Source organism: Oncorhynchus clarkii, chromosome 19 (genome assembly GCF_045791955.1).
Source record: "Oncorhynchus clarkii lewisi isolate Uvic-CL-2024 chromosome 19, UVic_Ocla_1.0, whole genome shotgun sequence".
NCBI lineage: Eukaryota > Metazoa > Chordata > Actinopteri > Salmoniformes > Salmonidae > Oncorhynchus > Oncorhynchus clarkii.
The window spans coordinates 51791666-51809601 of record NC_092165.1 but is presented as its reverse complement, the minus strand read 5'-3'; the positions used below and the strand labels follow the sequence as shown (position 1 = coordinate 51809601).

The window sequence follows — 17936 nt, the reverse complement described above, 5'->3', positions numbered from 1 at the left end:
GTGGCAGAACACTGACATTCCTGTCTTGCAGGAAATCACATACAGAACGAGCAGTATGGCTGGTGGCATTGTCATGCTGGAAGGTCATGTCAGGTTGAGCCTGCAGGGCGGGAACCACGTGCCCATAGGCAACGTTGTTTCCGGTGATGTCTGGTGAGGACCTGCCTTACAACAGGCCTACAACCCCTCAGTCCAGCCTCTCTCAGCCTATTGCAGACAGTCTGAGCACTGATGGAGGGATTGTGCGTTCCTAGTGTAACTCGGGCAGTTATTGTTGCCATCCTGTACCTGCCCCGCAGGTGTGATGTTCGGATGTACTGATCCTGTGCAGGTGTTGTTAAACGTGGTCTGCCACTGCGAGAACAATCAGCTGTCCGTCCTGTCTCCGTCTCCCTGTAGCGCTGTCTTAGGCATCTCACAGTACCGATATTGCAATTTATTGCCCTGGCCACAACTGCAGTCCTCATGCCTCCTTGCAGCATGCCTAAGGCACGTTCACGCAGATGAGCAGGGATCCTGGGCATCTTTCTTTTGGTGTTTTTCAGAGTCAGTAGAAAGTCCTCTTTAGTGTCCTAACTTTTCATAACTGTGACCTTAATTGCCTACCGTCTGTAAGCTGTTCGTGTCTTAATGACCGTTCCACAGGTGCATGTTCATTAATTGTTTATGGTTCATTGAACAAGCATGGGAAACAGTGTTTAAACCCTTTACCATGAAGATCTGTGAAGTTATTTTGATATTTACGAATGATCTTTGAAAGACAGGGTCCTGAAAAAGGGACGTTTCTTTTTTGCTGAGTTTATATATTTTATTCTGATTTTTGAGGAGGTGCTGCAACACCCTCAGCGTGCCTACTTCCTGAGGCTATGCCTAGTTCCGACTAGCACGGGGCAATAACAAATTATTGATCACGTACACATACAGTGCCTGCGAAAGTATTCGGCCCCCTTGAACTTTGCGACCTTTTGCCACATTTCAGGCTTCAAACATAAAGATATAAAACTGTATTTTTTTGTGAAGAATCAACAACAAGTGGGACACAATCATGAAGTGGAACAACATTTATTGGATATTTCAAACTTTTTTAACAAATCAAAAACTGAAAAATTGGGCGTGCAAAATTATTCAGCCCCCTTAAGTTAATACTTTGTAGCGCCACCTTTTGCTGCGATTACAGCTGTAAGTCGCTTGGGGTATGTCTCTATCAGTTTTGCACATCGAGAGACTGACATTTTTTCCCATTCCTCCTTGCAAAACAGCTCGAGCTCAGTGAGGTTGGATGGAGAGCATTTGTGAACAGCAGTTTTCAGTTCTTTCCACAGATTCTCGATTGGATTCAGGTCTGGACTTTGTCTTGGCCATTCTAATACCTGGATATGTTTATTTTTGAACCATTCCATTGTAGATTTTGCTTTATGTTTTGGATCATTGTCTTGTTGGAAGACAAATCTCCGTCCCAGTCTCAGGTCTTTTGCAGACTCCATCAGGTTTTCTTCCAGAATGGTCCTGTATTTGGCTCCATCCATCTTCCCATCAATTTTAACCATCTTCCCTGTCCCTGCTGAAGAAAAGCAGGCCCAAACCATGATGCTGCCACCACCATGTTTGACAGTGGGGATGGTGTGTTCAGGCTGATGAGCTGTGTTGCTTTTACGCCAAACATAACGTTTTGCATTGTTGCCAAAAAGTTCAATTTTGGTTTCATCTGACCAGAGCACCTTCTTCCACATGTTTGGTGTGTCTCCCAGGTGGCTTGTGGCAAACTTTAAACAACACTTTTTATGGATATCTTTAATAAATGGCTTTCTTCTTGCCACACTTCCATAAAGGCCAGATTTGTGCAATATACGACTGATTGTTGTCCTATGGACAGAGTCTCCCACATCAGCTGTAGATCTCTGCAGTTCATCCAGAGTGATCATGGGCCTCTTGGCTGCATCTCTGATCAGTCTTCTCCTTGTATGAGCTGAAAGTTTAGAGGGACGGCTAGGTCTTGATAGATTTGCAGTGGTCTGATACTCCTTCCATTTCAATATTATCGCTTGCACAGTGCTCCTTGGGATGTTTAAAGCTTGGGAAATATTTTTGTATCCAAATCCGGCTTTAAACTTCTCCACAACAGTATCTCGGACCTGCCTGGTGTGTTCCTTGTTCTTCATGATGCTCTCTGCGCTTTTAACGGACCTCTGAGACTATCACAGTGCAGGTGCATTTATACGGAGACTTGATTACACACAGGTGGATTGTATTTATCATCATTAGTCATTTAGGTCAACATTGGATCATTCAGAGATCCTCACTGAACTTCTGGAGAGAGTTTGCTGCACTGAAAGTAAAGGGGCTGAATAATTTTGCACGCCCAATTTTTCAGTTTTTGATTTGTTAAAAAAGTTTGAAATATCCAATAAATGTCGTTCCACTTCATGATTGTGTCCCACTTGTTGTTGATTCTTCACAAGAAAATACAGTTTTATATCTTTATGTTTGAAGCCTGAAACGTGGCAAAAAGTCGCAAAGTTCAAAGGGGCCGAAAACTTTCGCAAGGCACTGTATTTATCTGATTTTATTGCGGGTGTAGCGAATAGCTTGTGCACCCCGAAAGGTTAAAGAACACACCAGGTCCACTACATACAAAAGTATGTGGACACCTGCTCAACGAATATCTCATTGGAGTTGGTCCCCCCCCCCCTTTGCTGTTATATTAGCCTCCATTCTTCTGGGAAGGCTTTCCTCTAGAAATTGTAACATTGCTGTGGGGACTTGCTTCCATTCATCCATAAAAGCATTAGAGAGGTCGGGCACTGATGTTGGGCGATTAGGCCTGGCTCGCTGTCGGCGTTCCAATTCACCACAAAAGTGTTTGATTCGGGTTGATGTCAGGGCTCTGTGCAGGCTAGTCAAGTTCTTCCTCGCCAATCTCGACAAACCATTTCTGTATGGACCTCGCTTTGTGCATGGGGGCATTGTCATGCTGAAACAGGAAAGGGGCCTTCCCCAAACTGTTACCACAAAGTTGGAAGCACAGAATTGTCTAAAATGTCATTGTATGCTGTAGCGTTAAGATTTCCCTTCACTGGAACTAAGGGGCCTTGCCCGAACTATGAAAAACAGCCCCAAACCATTATTCCTCCTCCACAAAACTTTACAGTTGGCACTATGCATTGGGGCAGGTTGCAGTCTCCTAGCAGCCACCAAACCCAGATTCATACATCAGATTGCCAGATGGTGAAGCATGATTCATCACTCCAAAGAACGCATTTCCACTTTTCCAGGGTCCAATGGCGACAAGTTTTACACCACTACAGCGGACACTTGGCATTGTGCATGGTGATCTTAGGCTTGTGTGCGGCTGCTCGGCCATGGAAAACCATTTCATGAAACTTCCGTAGAACAGTTCTTGTGCTGACGTTGCTTCCAGACGCAGTTTGGATCCCCATTAGCCGACGCCAATGGCGACAGCTAGTCTTACTGGGGTCCAACACATACTGGGGCCTCAAACAGATGTTGCATTTTGAGGATGAATGCTGTAGTGTCTGTGTTGCTGATGGACTTTATTTTTAACCCCCCCCCCCCCCCCCATTTCGGTCTTGTCTCATCGCTGATTCTCCCCAACAGGCTTGGGAGGCAAAGGTTGAGTCATGCGTTCTCCGAAACATGACCCACCAAACCACACTTTTGAGAAGGGCAACCAGTTTGTGGCCCAGCACCTGTAGAAGCTCCTGGAGGGCACGGTGTATGAGCTGCCCTTCATCCTGCCTTACTGGGGAGACGTAGACCCTGCTGTGTACCAAGTGAGAGTGGAAGGGCAGAGAGATGAACCATCCGGTCCACCGATGGGAAGGGATCGGTTCTATAAGGGTAGTAGGGGCTGGTAATGTGGTAGGCCAGGGGGTACAGGCCTGAAAGGAGTGAAATCGGTCTTCATGCCATTACAAAATGGAAATGTATAACACATTAAAAAAACATGTTTAGATTTCCTGAGACCTGTGTTGAAATGCACAATAAATATATATTTAAAATAATGTTATTCTTGTTTCACTGTAAGAATGAGGGCACATTTCAAGTTGGTGTACACATTTATTAGCATAGAGGCATTTATTTATTCATCCAGATAATTTAATACACCCTGAAAATGAAACATAGGAGACAGGAAGAATACGTGATTCAAGGAGTTTCCCCCTCACATCTCCTACAGAGCTAATACTATGGACTTAGGTACATGCTAAAGATGTATCCAGACCATACTAGTCCAAAGTCATAGCAAAGCTGCAGAATGCCCTTGACCCACAAGCAAGACACATATTCCCCCTTTCATCAGAATGAACATATAGAAGTACTTATTGCCTAATATACAGGAAACGGTGAACAGACAATATAAAACAATATTTTAGCGTAACCTTCCACAAGCCGATATGTATTCATTTATCATTGGCACACGAATACTCCAACACCAAGTGGTGCTTAGGACAACACTTCCCATGCCAGCTAACAGGCAACATTAGTAAACATGAGTTCCAGCTGGGTGATAGACATATTCCCTTTGCTTACAGGACATACAGTGCCATCAGAAAGTATTCACACCCCTGGACTTTTTCCAGGTTTTGTTATGTTACAGCCTGAATTTAAAATGGATTCAATTGAATGTCATCACTGGCCTACACACAAGTTAAAAAATATATATTTTACAAATTAATGAAATGAAAAGCTGAAATGTCTTGAGTCAATACGTACTCAATCTGTTATGGCAAGCCTAAATAAGTTCAGGAGTAAAAATGTGCATAAGTCACATAAGTGGCATGTGCAACATGATTTTTCAATGACTACGTCATCGCTGACGGATTCAACCACAAAGATCAGGGAGGTTTTCCAAAAAAAGGGCACCTATTGGTAGATGGGTAAAAATAAAAAAGCAGATATTGAATATACTTTTGAGCATGGTGATGTTATTAATTACACTTTGGATGGAGTATCAATACATCCAGTCACTACAAAGATACAGGTATCCTCCCTAACTCAGTTGCTGGAGAGGAAGGAAACAACTCAGGGATTTCACCATGAGGCCAATGGTGACTTTATAACAGTTAAGAGTTTAATGGCTGTGATAAGAGAAAACTGAAGATGACAACAACATTGTAGTTACTCCACAATACTAACCTAATAGACAGAGTGCAAAGAAGCCTGTACAGAATAAAAACATTCCAAAACATGCATCCTGTTTGCAACAAGACACCAAAATAATAATGCAAATAAATGTGATAAAGCAATTAACACTTCGTATTCAGGACAAGAAGTTGTTTGGAGTACCACGCTCCATATTTTCAAGCATAGTGATGGCTGCATCATGTTATGGGTATGCTTGTAATCGTTAAGGACTTCAGGATTTTAAAAAATGGAATGGAGTGACGCACAGGCAAAATCCTAGAGAAAAACCTGGTTTAGTCTACTTTCCCACAGACACTGGGAAATGAATTTACCTTTCAGCAAGACAATAACCTAAAACACAAGGTCAAGTCTACACTGGAGTTGCTTACCAAGAAGACTGAATGCTCCTGAGTGACCGAAAATCTATGGCAAGACCTAAAAATGGTTGTCTAGGAATGAACAACCACCAATTTGACAGAGCTTGAAGAATTAAAAAAAAGAATAATACATTTTTAAAAATGGGTAAATGTTGCAGAATCCAGGTGTGGAAAGCTGTTAAAGACTCACAGCTTTAATCGCTACCAACGTTGATTCTAACATGTATTGACTCAGGGGGTTGAATACTTATTCAAGATATTAGTATTTGATTTTTCAATCATTTTTTTCTTTGGACAATGGCAATTAAACCTTTTGAATCACACTTTGTAACAACAAAATGTGGAAAAGGTGAATACTTTCTGAAGCCACTGTATAACTAGAGAAATGAGGCGAGATATAAAACAAAAATAATTAACTTACGAAATAAGGCACTAGTCTTTTTTTCAGATAAAAAAATCAGAAGTTGGTCTACAAACATCTGACTGCATAGAATGTCTGCACTGCTCTAACAGTCCCTCATCATCCAATGTGTTGAGTAAATTGTCAAATAAATGACTTGCATGAATTGCAAACTTCAGGTTGAAGATGAAAAGGTTAATAGCCCATTGTACCAGCATAAGGCAATACACAAATATCAAAACGGTTCATCATTATTTCACTACAAATGAAACAGAACCAATACTTCAGTGGAGACATACAGTAGAACAGATACATTAATGTTCGGTAGGCCAAGGTCCGATGAAGCGCTCCGATTTGACCAAGTATCCAGCCCAGCCTAACTACTAGCTTCGTTTACACAGGCAGCCCAATTCTGATCTTTTGCTCAATTATGGGCAAAATATCTGATCGGTCAAAATACCAATTATTGTCAAAAGATCAGAAATAGACTGCCCGCGTAAACACAGCCTGACACTCAGTGCCCGTTTGGTTGCAATTACTAGAAAAGAATGCCTTCCTCTGCAACATTAGAAACTTTTTAACAATACCCTTTGGCATCCATTTCACAGCTGAGTGACTTTGTTGATAGTAGTAGTTATGTTAGGCATCACCCAAAATAATTCCCAAAATTTCAAACAGATGAAGTTCAAACTTGGAAGACAAACCATGGTGATAAGGAGGACTAGAAACATATTCACAACCAATTAACAATGTAAAAAACACGGAATATCAGAAATAAAGGCAAATAATTAAAAACATTGTCTTACTGACGTGACAATGGAAAGATAACATTAACAAGGTCCAATGCAGTCATTTTTAACAATTTCTGGTTAACAAATAAAGCTGCAATATATTCGTTTTTTGGGCAACCCGACCAAATTTACATAGATACAGTGCCTTGCGAAAGTATTCGGCCCCCTTGAACTTTGCGACCTTTTGCCACAATTCTTCAGCAGGGACAGGGAAGATGGTTAAAATTGATGGGAAGATGGATGGAGCCAAATACAGGACCATTCTGGAAGAAAACCTGTTGGAGTCTGCAAAACACCTGAGACTTGGACGGAGATTTGTCTTCCAACAAGACAATGATCCAAAACATAAAGCAAAATCTACAATGGAATGGTTCAAAAATAAACATATCCAGGTGTTAGAATGGCCAAGTCAAAGTCCAGACCTGAATCCAATCGAGAATCTGTGGAAAGAACTGAAAACTGCTGTTCACAAATGCTCTCCATCCAACCTCACTGAGCTCGAGCTGTTTTGCAAGGAGGAATGGGAAAAAATGTCAGTCTCTCGATGTGCAAAACTGATAGAGACATACCCCAAGCGACTTACAGCTGTAATCGCAGCAAAAGGTGGCGCTACAAAGTATTAACTGAAGGGGGCTGAATAATTTTGCACGCCCAATTTTTCAGTTTTTGATTTGTTAAAAAAGTTTGAAATATCCAATAAATGTCATTCCACTTCATGATTGTGTCCCACTTGATGTTGATTCTTCACAAAAAAATACAGTTTTATATCTTTATGTTTGAAGCCTGAAATGTGGCAAAAGGTCGCAAAGTTCAAGGGGGCCGAATACTTTCGCAGGCACTGTATGTGTGTTACAATTCTGTCATAATTGAAAGCAAGTCTAAGAAGCAGTAGATCTGTCCTAGGTGCACTATTTCTATGCTCCCTGTTCTTAAGTTTCATTTTTGCGTCCTACTTCCGGTTCTGTACACCAGCTTCAAATAAAATACTTTGGGCAGTGGTGTAAAGTAAAAAATACTTGAAAGTACTACTTAAGTAGTTTTTTGGGGGGGGGTATCTGTACTCCACAATTTATATTTGACAACTTTTACTTTACTACATTCCTAAAGAAATGTACTTTTTTACTCCATACACTTTCCCTGACACCCAAAAGTACTTGCTTATCAAGAGAACATCCCTGGTCATCCCTACTACCTCTGATCTGACGGACTCACTAAACACATGCTTCATTTGTAAATGATGTGTGCACCTGGCTATCCGTGTAAAAAACGTCAATAATAAAAATAACAATCCTAAAAAACGGTGCCCTGTGCTTTGCTTAATATAAGGAATTTGAAACTATTTACTTTTAATACTTAAGAATTTTGCTAGGACTGTCTGGGTGTGGTCTGAGTAGGGAGGAGAAAACTGAAAACTAGCTGTTGGCGGAGAGGCTTGGAACTCTTCCTTATTGGACTATTAACTAATTATCTGCCAGGCAGGCCAAAAATCCCACCAAAACAGGCTGACACTTCAGGCTCTCTTTTTAAACAGCTCTCACACTAAAAAGGATATCATCATTTTCAAAATATTATTCTAACCTAATACATATAAAACTGCACTGGGCCTTTAAATGTTTAAACACATTTTTTTTTTTCCAGTTATTTGACCTTAGCATGATTCCTTTTAACACTGGCACTCTAACCCACTCACATGCGTAACCAATAGCCGTAGAGTCGCTGCAGTGGTAAATCAACTGGCCCAGCTGTCAATCAACCCATTCTGACAGCTGTTAGTCAAGTCATTCAAAATAACAACTCCAAAGACTGTCTGGCCTGTATCGGTCTGTCTGGCCTGTATCGGACTGTCTGGCCTGTATCAGACTGTCTGGCCTGTATCGGAGTGAGTGGTGCCAAATAAAGCACTTGGCTTTGACTCTTGAAACTAACAAGGCACTATTTATTTCTTCCCCACAACACACACACATCATTCAGTATCTAGGCTATTCTAAACTGCAGTCACTTGCATCAGAGCACTACTACTCACAAACACCTGTTTTGGTTGTATGGGAGTCTTCCAAATTGACCTTATAAAATCTAGGATGTAGCTAACCCCACAGTGCTTTATTTAAGAGCTCTACTAGAAACGGTGTTGTTCTATGAACCCCAACCAGTGCTGTGTAACCAGTATTCCAGTCCCTTCTAGGAGTGGATGTTTGTGTGTACTATAACAGTGTGTTTGTACTATAACAGTGTGTGGGTACTATAGTTTAGTCATGTATGCATGATTCTTCTATATGTGGTGTGTCTGTATGCATGCATCTATCTATGTTCCCTCGTGTAAAACACGTGTGTTTGCATGTACATGCCCATGGCTGTGTGTATGTGAGTATATATACAAACATGTTCCCTCAGCACTGGAACTCTTTACTGTTCACCATACAGGTTTGCCTCGAGGTGGGGCTTGTCGTGGCTGCCCGACCACGGCGTGCTCCGCTCTGCCGTCAGGTCCTCGTAAGACGACTTGGTGGCGTTGGAGCCTCCGGGTGGAGGGAAATCGTCTTCATCCGGGTCGAGGTGAGAATCGCAGCTGGGATCCTCCTGTATGGTGGCCATCCGCGGGCCCTCCCCCACCACGAACACCCCACTTCCCGGGCCAGGGCCAGAAGCCAAGCCTGGGGCACTGATGCTGCCTGAGGCAGGTGGGCCCGTTGGGGGTAGAGAAGGGAGGGAGTGGAGAAGAATCCGAGTGCCGGAAGAGGAGGTTGGAGGCGTAGGTGGCTTGATGACGACGACAGAGGCCGTCTCGAGGCTGCTCAGCATCTCTGCTTTCTGAGGGGGGACAGGAGGACAGCAGGGTCAGGTTTGTGTTTGACTAATCCACTGCCTGACTATATCCTTTTGAACTCAATTCAGTTGATCTTTAATGGTCTGGTCACACCATTACAACTGAATAGCCAAAAACAAACAACTCAGACACTCTGGCTCCAAACAAGGTCTACACTCTGCCTTTTATAAAGACAACACGACTCTTCTCCTCACATACATCGCGCATCCTTGTGACATGCCGGCAGCGTGCACCCTGGCCCCACCCCCCCAAACCCACTCCCCTAAAAGGTGGAGCTGTACCAAATACAGGTACCTTCACCATCCGCTGCAGTTCCGCGAGGGGCCAAGGCTTTGGGGGGGGGGCAGAACAGCTCATTGTAACGGAATTATCTCAGTTTACTATTATTTATCCTTTATTTCACCAGGGAAGTCATATTGAGATTTATTTTTCAAGTGAGCCCTGTGAGGCCATCAGACGTACTACCTTCTGGATCTCATTCATGCCGCTTCTGGGCCAACTACAGCCCAGTTTCAAATTCATTCCTAAACTCTTGCCCCTAGGCACTTCGTGTAAATGTGAAAAGATTCAATGGGTAATAGCATATGGTTCTCACGCCAACTTGCTCTCTTACAGACTTGGTGGAATCTTCACCCCATACTGCTTACAACTATGAAGTCCTTTAAGATCTAGGGGATCCGGGCTAGAGTCAGGCTCAACAGGGGGATCTGGGATAGGGTCAGGGTTAGGCTAGGGCTGTTGCAGTGGCCGTATTACAGACACCCCGGCAGTCATGAGTCATGACTGCAGTAAAATTTGACGTGACCGTTGAGTCATGGTGATATCCTCTTATCCACTCTGGACATGTATTGGTAGTACCCAACTCACTAATGATCATCAGGTCGCTAATGGCCTGGTACTCAGGACTCTATTGTCCCTCTAACCACTCTGACATCAATGTAATACAATCGAAAATCACAACAAACATCATCAAAACACTGCTTTTAAAACTCAACTTACTGTGATTGATCAATTTGAAGAAAGTTCAACAACAGTTTGAAAACGAATGGAAAACATGGTCGTTGTGGATGTTGTTTTAAAGCCTATTAAAGCCTAACACAACTAAAATGGACAGCACTTTCTAAGGGGATGACTAAATCAAAACATGCAAATGGAACGTGACGGAACTCAAATATCCCAGTTACTATTATTTATCCTTTATTTCAACATGTAAAGTGTTGGTCCCATGTTTCATGAGCTGAAATAAAAGATCTTAGAAATGTTCCATACACACAAAAAGCTCATTTTTCTCCAATTTTGTGATCAAATTTGTTTACATCCCTGTTAGTGAGCATTTCTCCTTTGTGAAGATAATCCATCCACCTGACAGGTGGCATATCAAGAAGCTGATTAAATAGCGTGTTGGGGACAATAAAAAGCCACTCTAAACTGTGCAGTTTTGTCACAACACAATGCCACATATCTCAAGTTGAGGGACAGTGCACTTGGCATGCTGACTGTAGGAATGTCCACAAGAGCTGTTTCCAGATAATTGAATGTTAATTTTTCTACAATAAGCTGCCTTCAAAGTCGTTTTAGAGAATTTGGCAGTACGTCCAACCGGCCTCACAACCACGTGTATCCATGCCAGCCCAGGACCTCCACATCTGGCTTCTTCACCTGCAGAATCGTCTGAGACCAGCCACCTGGACAGCTGATAAAACTGAGGAGTATTTCTGTCTGTAATAAAGACCTTATGTGGGTGGGCCTAGCTCCCAAGTGTGGTGGGCTATCTCATGAATCTGATGTATTTAGGTGAGCGGACACCTGGGGCGATCGATTTGTGAGTTGCCCTTTGTGCCCACTCCCATACCCTAGAAGTGCTTATTTCTTAGTGACTAATTTGTATACAGGTAGACCAGAAAAGCCACATCCCTAATTGGCTGTTTTTAATTTTGAAATTCTACCTACACACTGAAAAAAGCTGTAAAGCCAAAACGTCTTGTGTACATTATCCTTGATGCAGTGAAAATAACAAAATTTTATTGGTCAGGGAGGTGACCAAGAACCCGATGGTCCCTTTGACAGAGCACCAGAATTCCTCTGTGGAGATGAGAGAACCTTCCAGAAGGACAACCATCTCTGCAGCACTACACCAATCAGGCCTTTATGGTAGAGAGGCCAGACAGAAGCCACTCCTCAAATCAAATCAAATGTATTTGTCACATACACATGGTTAGCAGATGTTAATGCAAGTGTAGCGAAATGCTTGTGCTTCTAGTTCCTACAATGCAGTAATAACCAACGAGTAATCTAACAATTCCAAAACTACTACCTTATACACACACACACACACACACACACACACACGTGTAAAGGGATAAAGAATATGTACATAAAGATATGAATGAGTGATGGTACAGAACGGCATAGGCAAGATGCAGTAGATGGTATCGAGTACAGTATAATGTAGGATATGTAAACAAAGTGGCATAGTGATACATGTATTACATAAAGATGCCTTTATTTAACCAGTTAAGAATAAATTCTTATTTTCAATGACGGCCTGTAAGTGGGTTAATTGCCTGTTCAGACAGATTTGTACGACAGATTTGTACCTTGTCAGCTCGGGGGTTTGAACTTGCAACCTTCTGGTTACTAGTCCAACACTCTAACCACTAGGCTACCCTGCCTCCCCAGATGATATAGAGTACAGTATATACATATATGAGATGAGTAATGTAGAGTATGTAAACATTATATTAAGTAGCATTGTTTAAAGTGGCTAGTGATATATTTGTTTTCCTCAGTAAAAGGCACATGACAGCCCGCTTGGAGTTTGCCTAAAGGCACATAAAGACTCTCAGACCATGAGAAACAAGATTATCTGGTCCGATGAAACCAAGACTAGGAAACTAGTCAGGATCGAGGCAAAGATGAACGGAGCAAAGTACAGAGAGATCCTTAATAAAGTCCTGAGCACTCTGGAGCAGGTTCTTAGACTGGGGCGAAGGTTCACCTTCCAACAGGTCAACAAGCCTAAGCACACAACCAAGACAACGCAGGAGTGGCTTCGGGACAAGTCTCTGAATGTCCTTGAGTGGCCCAGCCAGAGCCCGGACTGGAACCGGATAGAACATCTCTGGAGATTTGAAAATAGCTGTGCAGCAACGCTCCCCATCCAACCTGACAGAGCTGGAGAGGATCTGCAGAGAAGAATGGGAGAAACTTCCCAAATACAGGTGTGCCAAGCTTGTAGTGTTAGTTCGCCACTATGGCCTATTTATTGCCTTACCCCCCTAATCTTACTTAATTTGCGCACACTGTATATAGACTTTTCTACTGTGGTATTGACTGTACGTTTGTTTATCCCATGTGTATCTCTGTGTTGTTGTTTGTGTCGCACTTCTTTGCTTTATCTTGGCCAGGTCGCAGTTGTAAATGAGAACTTGTTCTCAACTGGCCTACCTGGTTAAATAAAGGTGAAATAAATCAAATAAATAAAAATACCCAAGAAGACTCAAGGCTGTAATCGCTGCCAAAGGTGCTTCAATAAAGTACTGAGTAAAGGGTCTGAATACTTATGTAAATGTAATATTTCCATTTTTTTTTTTTTATGTTTAAAATGTTTGTGCTTTGACATTATTGTGTGTAAATCGATGAGGGAATAAAATGATTTAATACATTCTAGAATAAGGCTGTAACGTAACAAATTGTGGAAAAAGTCAAGGGGTCTGAATACTTTCCAAATGCACTGTAGAAAAGAGGAGAATATATTATTTCTAATGCTGTTAACTTCTAATATTGAGCAAATTACACACTCACTGGCGTTTGACATAGGCTTTGAAAAAGCAGCCACGTGTACTAGGCATGGCAAATGCCTTGGCTGATGGTAAGCTTTCTTGACTTACGACTCTATTTAATCCGTATCGCGCCAGTTCAGCTTTACAGCATGATTGAAAGGCAATGTTCCTTCGTTAGACTGCATTCACGGTAAACGCTGCATATGTCGGCTCAAATCGGAAATTACATTTACATTTCTGTCATGCAATCTGTAGTCCTTAAAAACATCTTGCCAAAACATGGCCGACCTTTGACTAACCAGCTAAATGGCTGCTATTAAAAAAAATGTGTTTTCAGTTACCTATCTACATAAAAAGGCTGTTAGTTTACAATTACTTTTCTAATTCTAATGTGGGGAGGTCAAAATAATAAATCTACCAAATCTATGAATTACTTCTCCTTGCCGTTCACCTGAAAAGACCTGCTAACAAAAGACCTTGCTAACATATGATGATGGTCCCTGGGTCTCCGGTTTGCCTGGACAGGGGTCCCTGGTCAAGAAAAGACAACATGCTCTGTAGTAGTCTGAGTTCTCTAAAAGGGATAGTGGGTTATAGTGAGTGCGACTTCAAAGTTCAAACCTAGAACATGTGGACAGTGGTGAACATGGGAGGGCATAGGACTTATGTTGGGGAAGTTCATGGCATAGTCATGACAGACTTACGCTGGGGAAGTTCATGTTTTAGTCATTTTAGTCATGACATGACAGACTTACGCTGGGCTTGGTGTTCTCATACGCCTTCTCCAGATTTTTATCCTACAGAAATGAAACAGAAAGCATGCCATTAGTGTATCAGCAACAGACATTAATGTGTCTTAAATCAACCATGTGGTGGGCTTCAAATATTATTATACAACATGCCAATATGAAGACCCTTTTATCCAAAACGACTTAGTATCATCTGTGCATACATTTCACTTATCGGTGGTCCTGGGAATCGAACCCACTATCCTGGCGTTGCAAGCGCCATGCTCCACCAGTTGAGCAACAGAGGACAACATGTAAAGACAGACATGCTCAGTAAGGCGTCTCACCACACAGTGCACCAGGATACTGAGAGGGATCCAGAAAATCAGAGAGAACACCACCACTGAGGCCACGATGTTGTCTGCCAGGAACTTCCCTACAAGAGGGAGACAGAGAGAAAAAGACAAACTCCAACCAGCCTTTCAAATAAACTCCAAGCTAGTCCAACTGGACCTCCAAGCTAGTCTAACGCCAACATTGCATCCCAACTCACCGAAAGTGTTGATGTCCAGCTTGTCGATGAAATCCCACAACCTCTCGATCACATCCTGGACTTGCTTCATGCATTTGCCCTGAAACAAACAGACAAATCAGTATATCATAATTGTCAGCCAATTGAAATAGAACGTGGTAACACTCCCTGTAGGACCAATACCATCTATTCAAAACATTCTCTTCGTGTAAAAATTTATTTTAAAATGTATTTATTGACGTGAAATGTGTTGAAACTCTGAATACAGGCCGAGTCCATTCAGTGTGAGTAGAGGTGAAAGGTCAATGCTAATGGAAGAGGTCAGTCACTCACGCCCTCATCACAGAAGCCCACGGTGCAGGGTTTCCCCTTGCGCAGGTACAGGAAGTTCTGGTCCTTTTTGACGAAGGGAGTGCAGGTGCCATTTTTGTCCCGGCAGCAGACCTTACACGAATTGACCAGCTCTGGGAGAGTAAAGGGAGGTCAGTTTAGGTTCAAAGACAACCTGGTGCTATACTATTATCTGTATCTTTCTCCAAATGTCCTTTACAGTGCCTTAATATCCCTTGACTTATTCCACATTTTGTTGTGTTACTGCCTGAATTCAACATTTATGAAATTGATTATTTTTCCCTTACCCATCTACACACAATACCCCATAATTGTCACGCCCTGGTCGAGGTATTTTGTGTTTATCTTCATTTATTTGGTCAGGCCAGGGTGTGGCATGGGTTTTTGTATGTGGTGTGTTTTGTCCTGGGGTTTTGTTAGGTTTTTGGGTTTGTGGTTTAGTGGGGTTCTCTAGCAAAGTCTATGGCTGTCTGAATTGGTTCTCAATCAGAGGCAGGTGATTATCGTTGTCTCTGATTGGGAGACATATTTAGTCAGCCATATTCTTTGAGTGTTTTGTGGGTGATTGTTCCTGTCACAAGATAGGCTGTATAGGTTTTTGCGTTACGTTTGTTGTTTTGTATTTGTTAGTTTGTTCTTCTTCATTAAAGAACATGAGTAACCACCACGCTGCATTTTGGTCCGCTCCTCTTTCTACCGAAGAAAGCCGTTACAATAATGAAATGTTAGCACATGTATTAAATTAAATACAGAAATATCTCATTTACATAAGTATTCACAACACTACAAACTGAGCTCTGGTGCATACAATTTCCTTTGATCATCCTTGAAATGTCACTACAACTTGATAGTAGTCCACCTGTGGCCAATTAATTTGTTTGGACATGATTGAGAAAGGTGTTTCTATCTATACAAGGTGTCAGAGCAGAAAGTCCAAGGAACTGTTCTGTCACGTTCTGACCTTTATTTCCTTTGTTTTGTCTTTATTTAGTATGGTCAGGGCGTGAGTTGGGGTGGGCAGTCTGTTTCTATGTTTTTTCTATTTCTGTGTTTGGCCTGATATGGTTCTCAATCAGAGGAAGCTGTTGATCATTGTCCCTGATTGAGAACCATATTTAGGTAGCCGGCTTTATGCATCTGGTCTCCAGTGTGTCTCCTCGGGCCCGCATACATGGCACCAGCCTTACGCATGGTGTCCCCGGTTCGCCAGCACAGCCCGGTCGGGCTACTGGGAGCATTCAACCAGGTAAGGTTGGGCAGGCTCGGTGCTCAAGAGCTCCAGTGCGCCTGCACGGTCCGGTCTATCCAGTGCCACCTCCACGTACCAGCCCTCCGGTGGCAGCCCCCCGCACCAGGCTGTCTCTCCTAATTCTGCCTACAGGGTCTCCCGCCTGTCCGGCGTCGCCAGAGCCTCCCGCCTATTTCTGTGTTTGGCCTGATATGGTTCTCAATCAGAGGCAGCTGTTGATCGTTGTACCTGATTGAGAACCATATTTAGGTAGCCTGGGTTTCACTGTTGGTTTGTGGGTGTTTGTTTCCTGTGTCAGTGTTTGTCGCCACACGGTACTGTTTCGGTTTGGTTATGTCACGTATTTGTTTATTGTTTTTGTATTTCATAGTGTTCAGTGCTTTTCTTATTAAAATCGTCATGAACACTTAACGCGCCGCATCTTGGTCCGATCCTTACTCCTCTTCAGTCGAATAGGAGGAAATCTGCCGTTACATGTTTTTAAATCTCAGAGAGAGAATTGTGATGAGGCATATCTGGGGAAGGGTATGAAACTACTTCTAGAATGTTGAAAGTTTCCAAGAGCACAGTGGTCTCCATCATTGGGAAAGTAAAACATATGGAACTACCCAGACTGATTAGAGCTGGCCATCTGACCAAACTGAGCCTCTGGGCAAGAAGGACCTTGGTCATGGAGGGGACCAAGAACCCAAGTACTGACAGTACTAATTGACTGAGATGGGAGAACCTGCCAGAAGGACAACAGTCTGTCCAGCCCTCCACCAATCTGAAAGAGCGGCCAGACGGAAGCCAGTCCTAAAAAAAGAAGCACATGACAGCACGCCTGGAGTTTGCAAAAAGTCACGTGAAAGACTCAGAGCACAAGGCAAAAATGAAAAATGTAATTCTCTGGCCTGAATGCAAAGCCAGGTGCTGCTCATCGCATGTCTAAAACCATCCCTACCATGAAGTATGGTGCTGGCAGCATCATACTATGGGAAAGCTTTTCGGTGGCAGAGACTGGGAGACTGGTAAGGATAGAACAACCTTCGACTGTGGCAAAGATTTACATTCCAACAGGACATTGACCCCAAGCATACAGCCAAAGCAGCTGGAATGGCTTCAGAACAAGAATGTGAAAGTCCTTAAGAGGCACAGCCAAAGGCCAGACTTGAAAATATGTGGAAAGACTTGAAGATTGCTGTTCACTGCCACTCTCCATCTAACATAACAGTGCTTGAGAAAATCTGCCAAGAATAAATGGGAGAGAAGACCCAAATACAGATGTGCAAAGCTGATAGACATACCCAAGACGACTCAAAGCTGATGCAGACATACCCAAGACGACTCAAAGCTGATGCAGACATACCCAAGACGACTCAAAGCTGATGCAGACATACCCAAGACGACTCAAAGCTGATGCAGACATACCCAAGACGACTCAAAGCTGATGCAGACATACCCAAGACGACTCAAAGCTGATGCAGACATACCCAAGACGACTCAAAGCTGTAACCACCGCTAAAGGTGCTTCTATCAAGTATTAACTCAGGGGTGTCCAGAAACTCAAATGTCCAGACATTTCTTTAAACATGTTTTCACTTTGTCATTATGGGGTATTGTGTGAGGGTGGGTGAGAAAAAATAAATTGAATCCATTTTTAATTCTGTCTGTAACACTACAAAATGTGGAATAAGTCAAGGGGTATGAATACTTTCTGAAGGCACTGTACAGTATATTGGCAGAAATCAAATTTAAGGCTTTGCGTTTCGAACATTAAT

At 42.6% G+C, this 17936-nt stretch overlaps 1 protein-coding gene across 1 annotated transcript in view; it reads right to left on the bottom strand.

Annotated features, from left to right (window-relative positions):
- Window positions 1-4057: 4057 nt before the first annotated feature.
- The window catches only part of LOC139375363 (disintegrin and metalloproteinase domain-containing protein 17-like), a 34580-nt gene continuing 20701 nt past the window's right edge, over window positions 4058-17936 (bottom strand). Inside the window, exons 15-19 of the mRNA XM_071117076.1 lie at window positions 14910-15040; window positions 14598-14676; window positions 14392-14480; window positions 14072-14113; window positions 4058-9518 (exon numbers count right to left, since the gene is read on the bottom strand). Of these exons, the coding sequence (XP_070973177.1) occupies window positions 9114-9518; window positions 14072-14113; window positions 14392-14480; window positions 14598-14676; window positions 14910-15040 (746 nt within the window). The 3' untranslated portion in view covers window positions 4058-9113. The remainder of the gene's footprint in view (window positions 9519-14071; window positions 14114-14391; window positions 14481-14597; window positions 14677-14909; window positions 15041-17936) is intronic.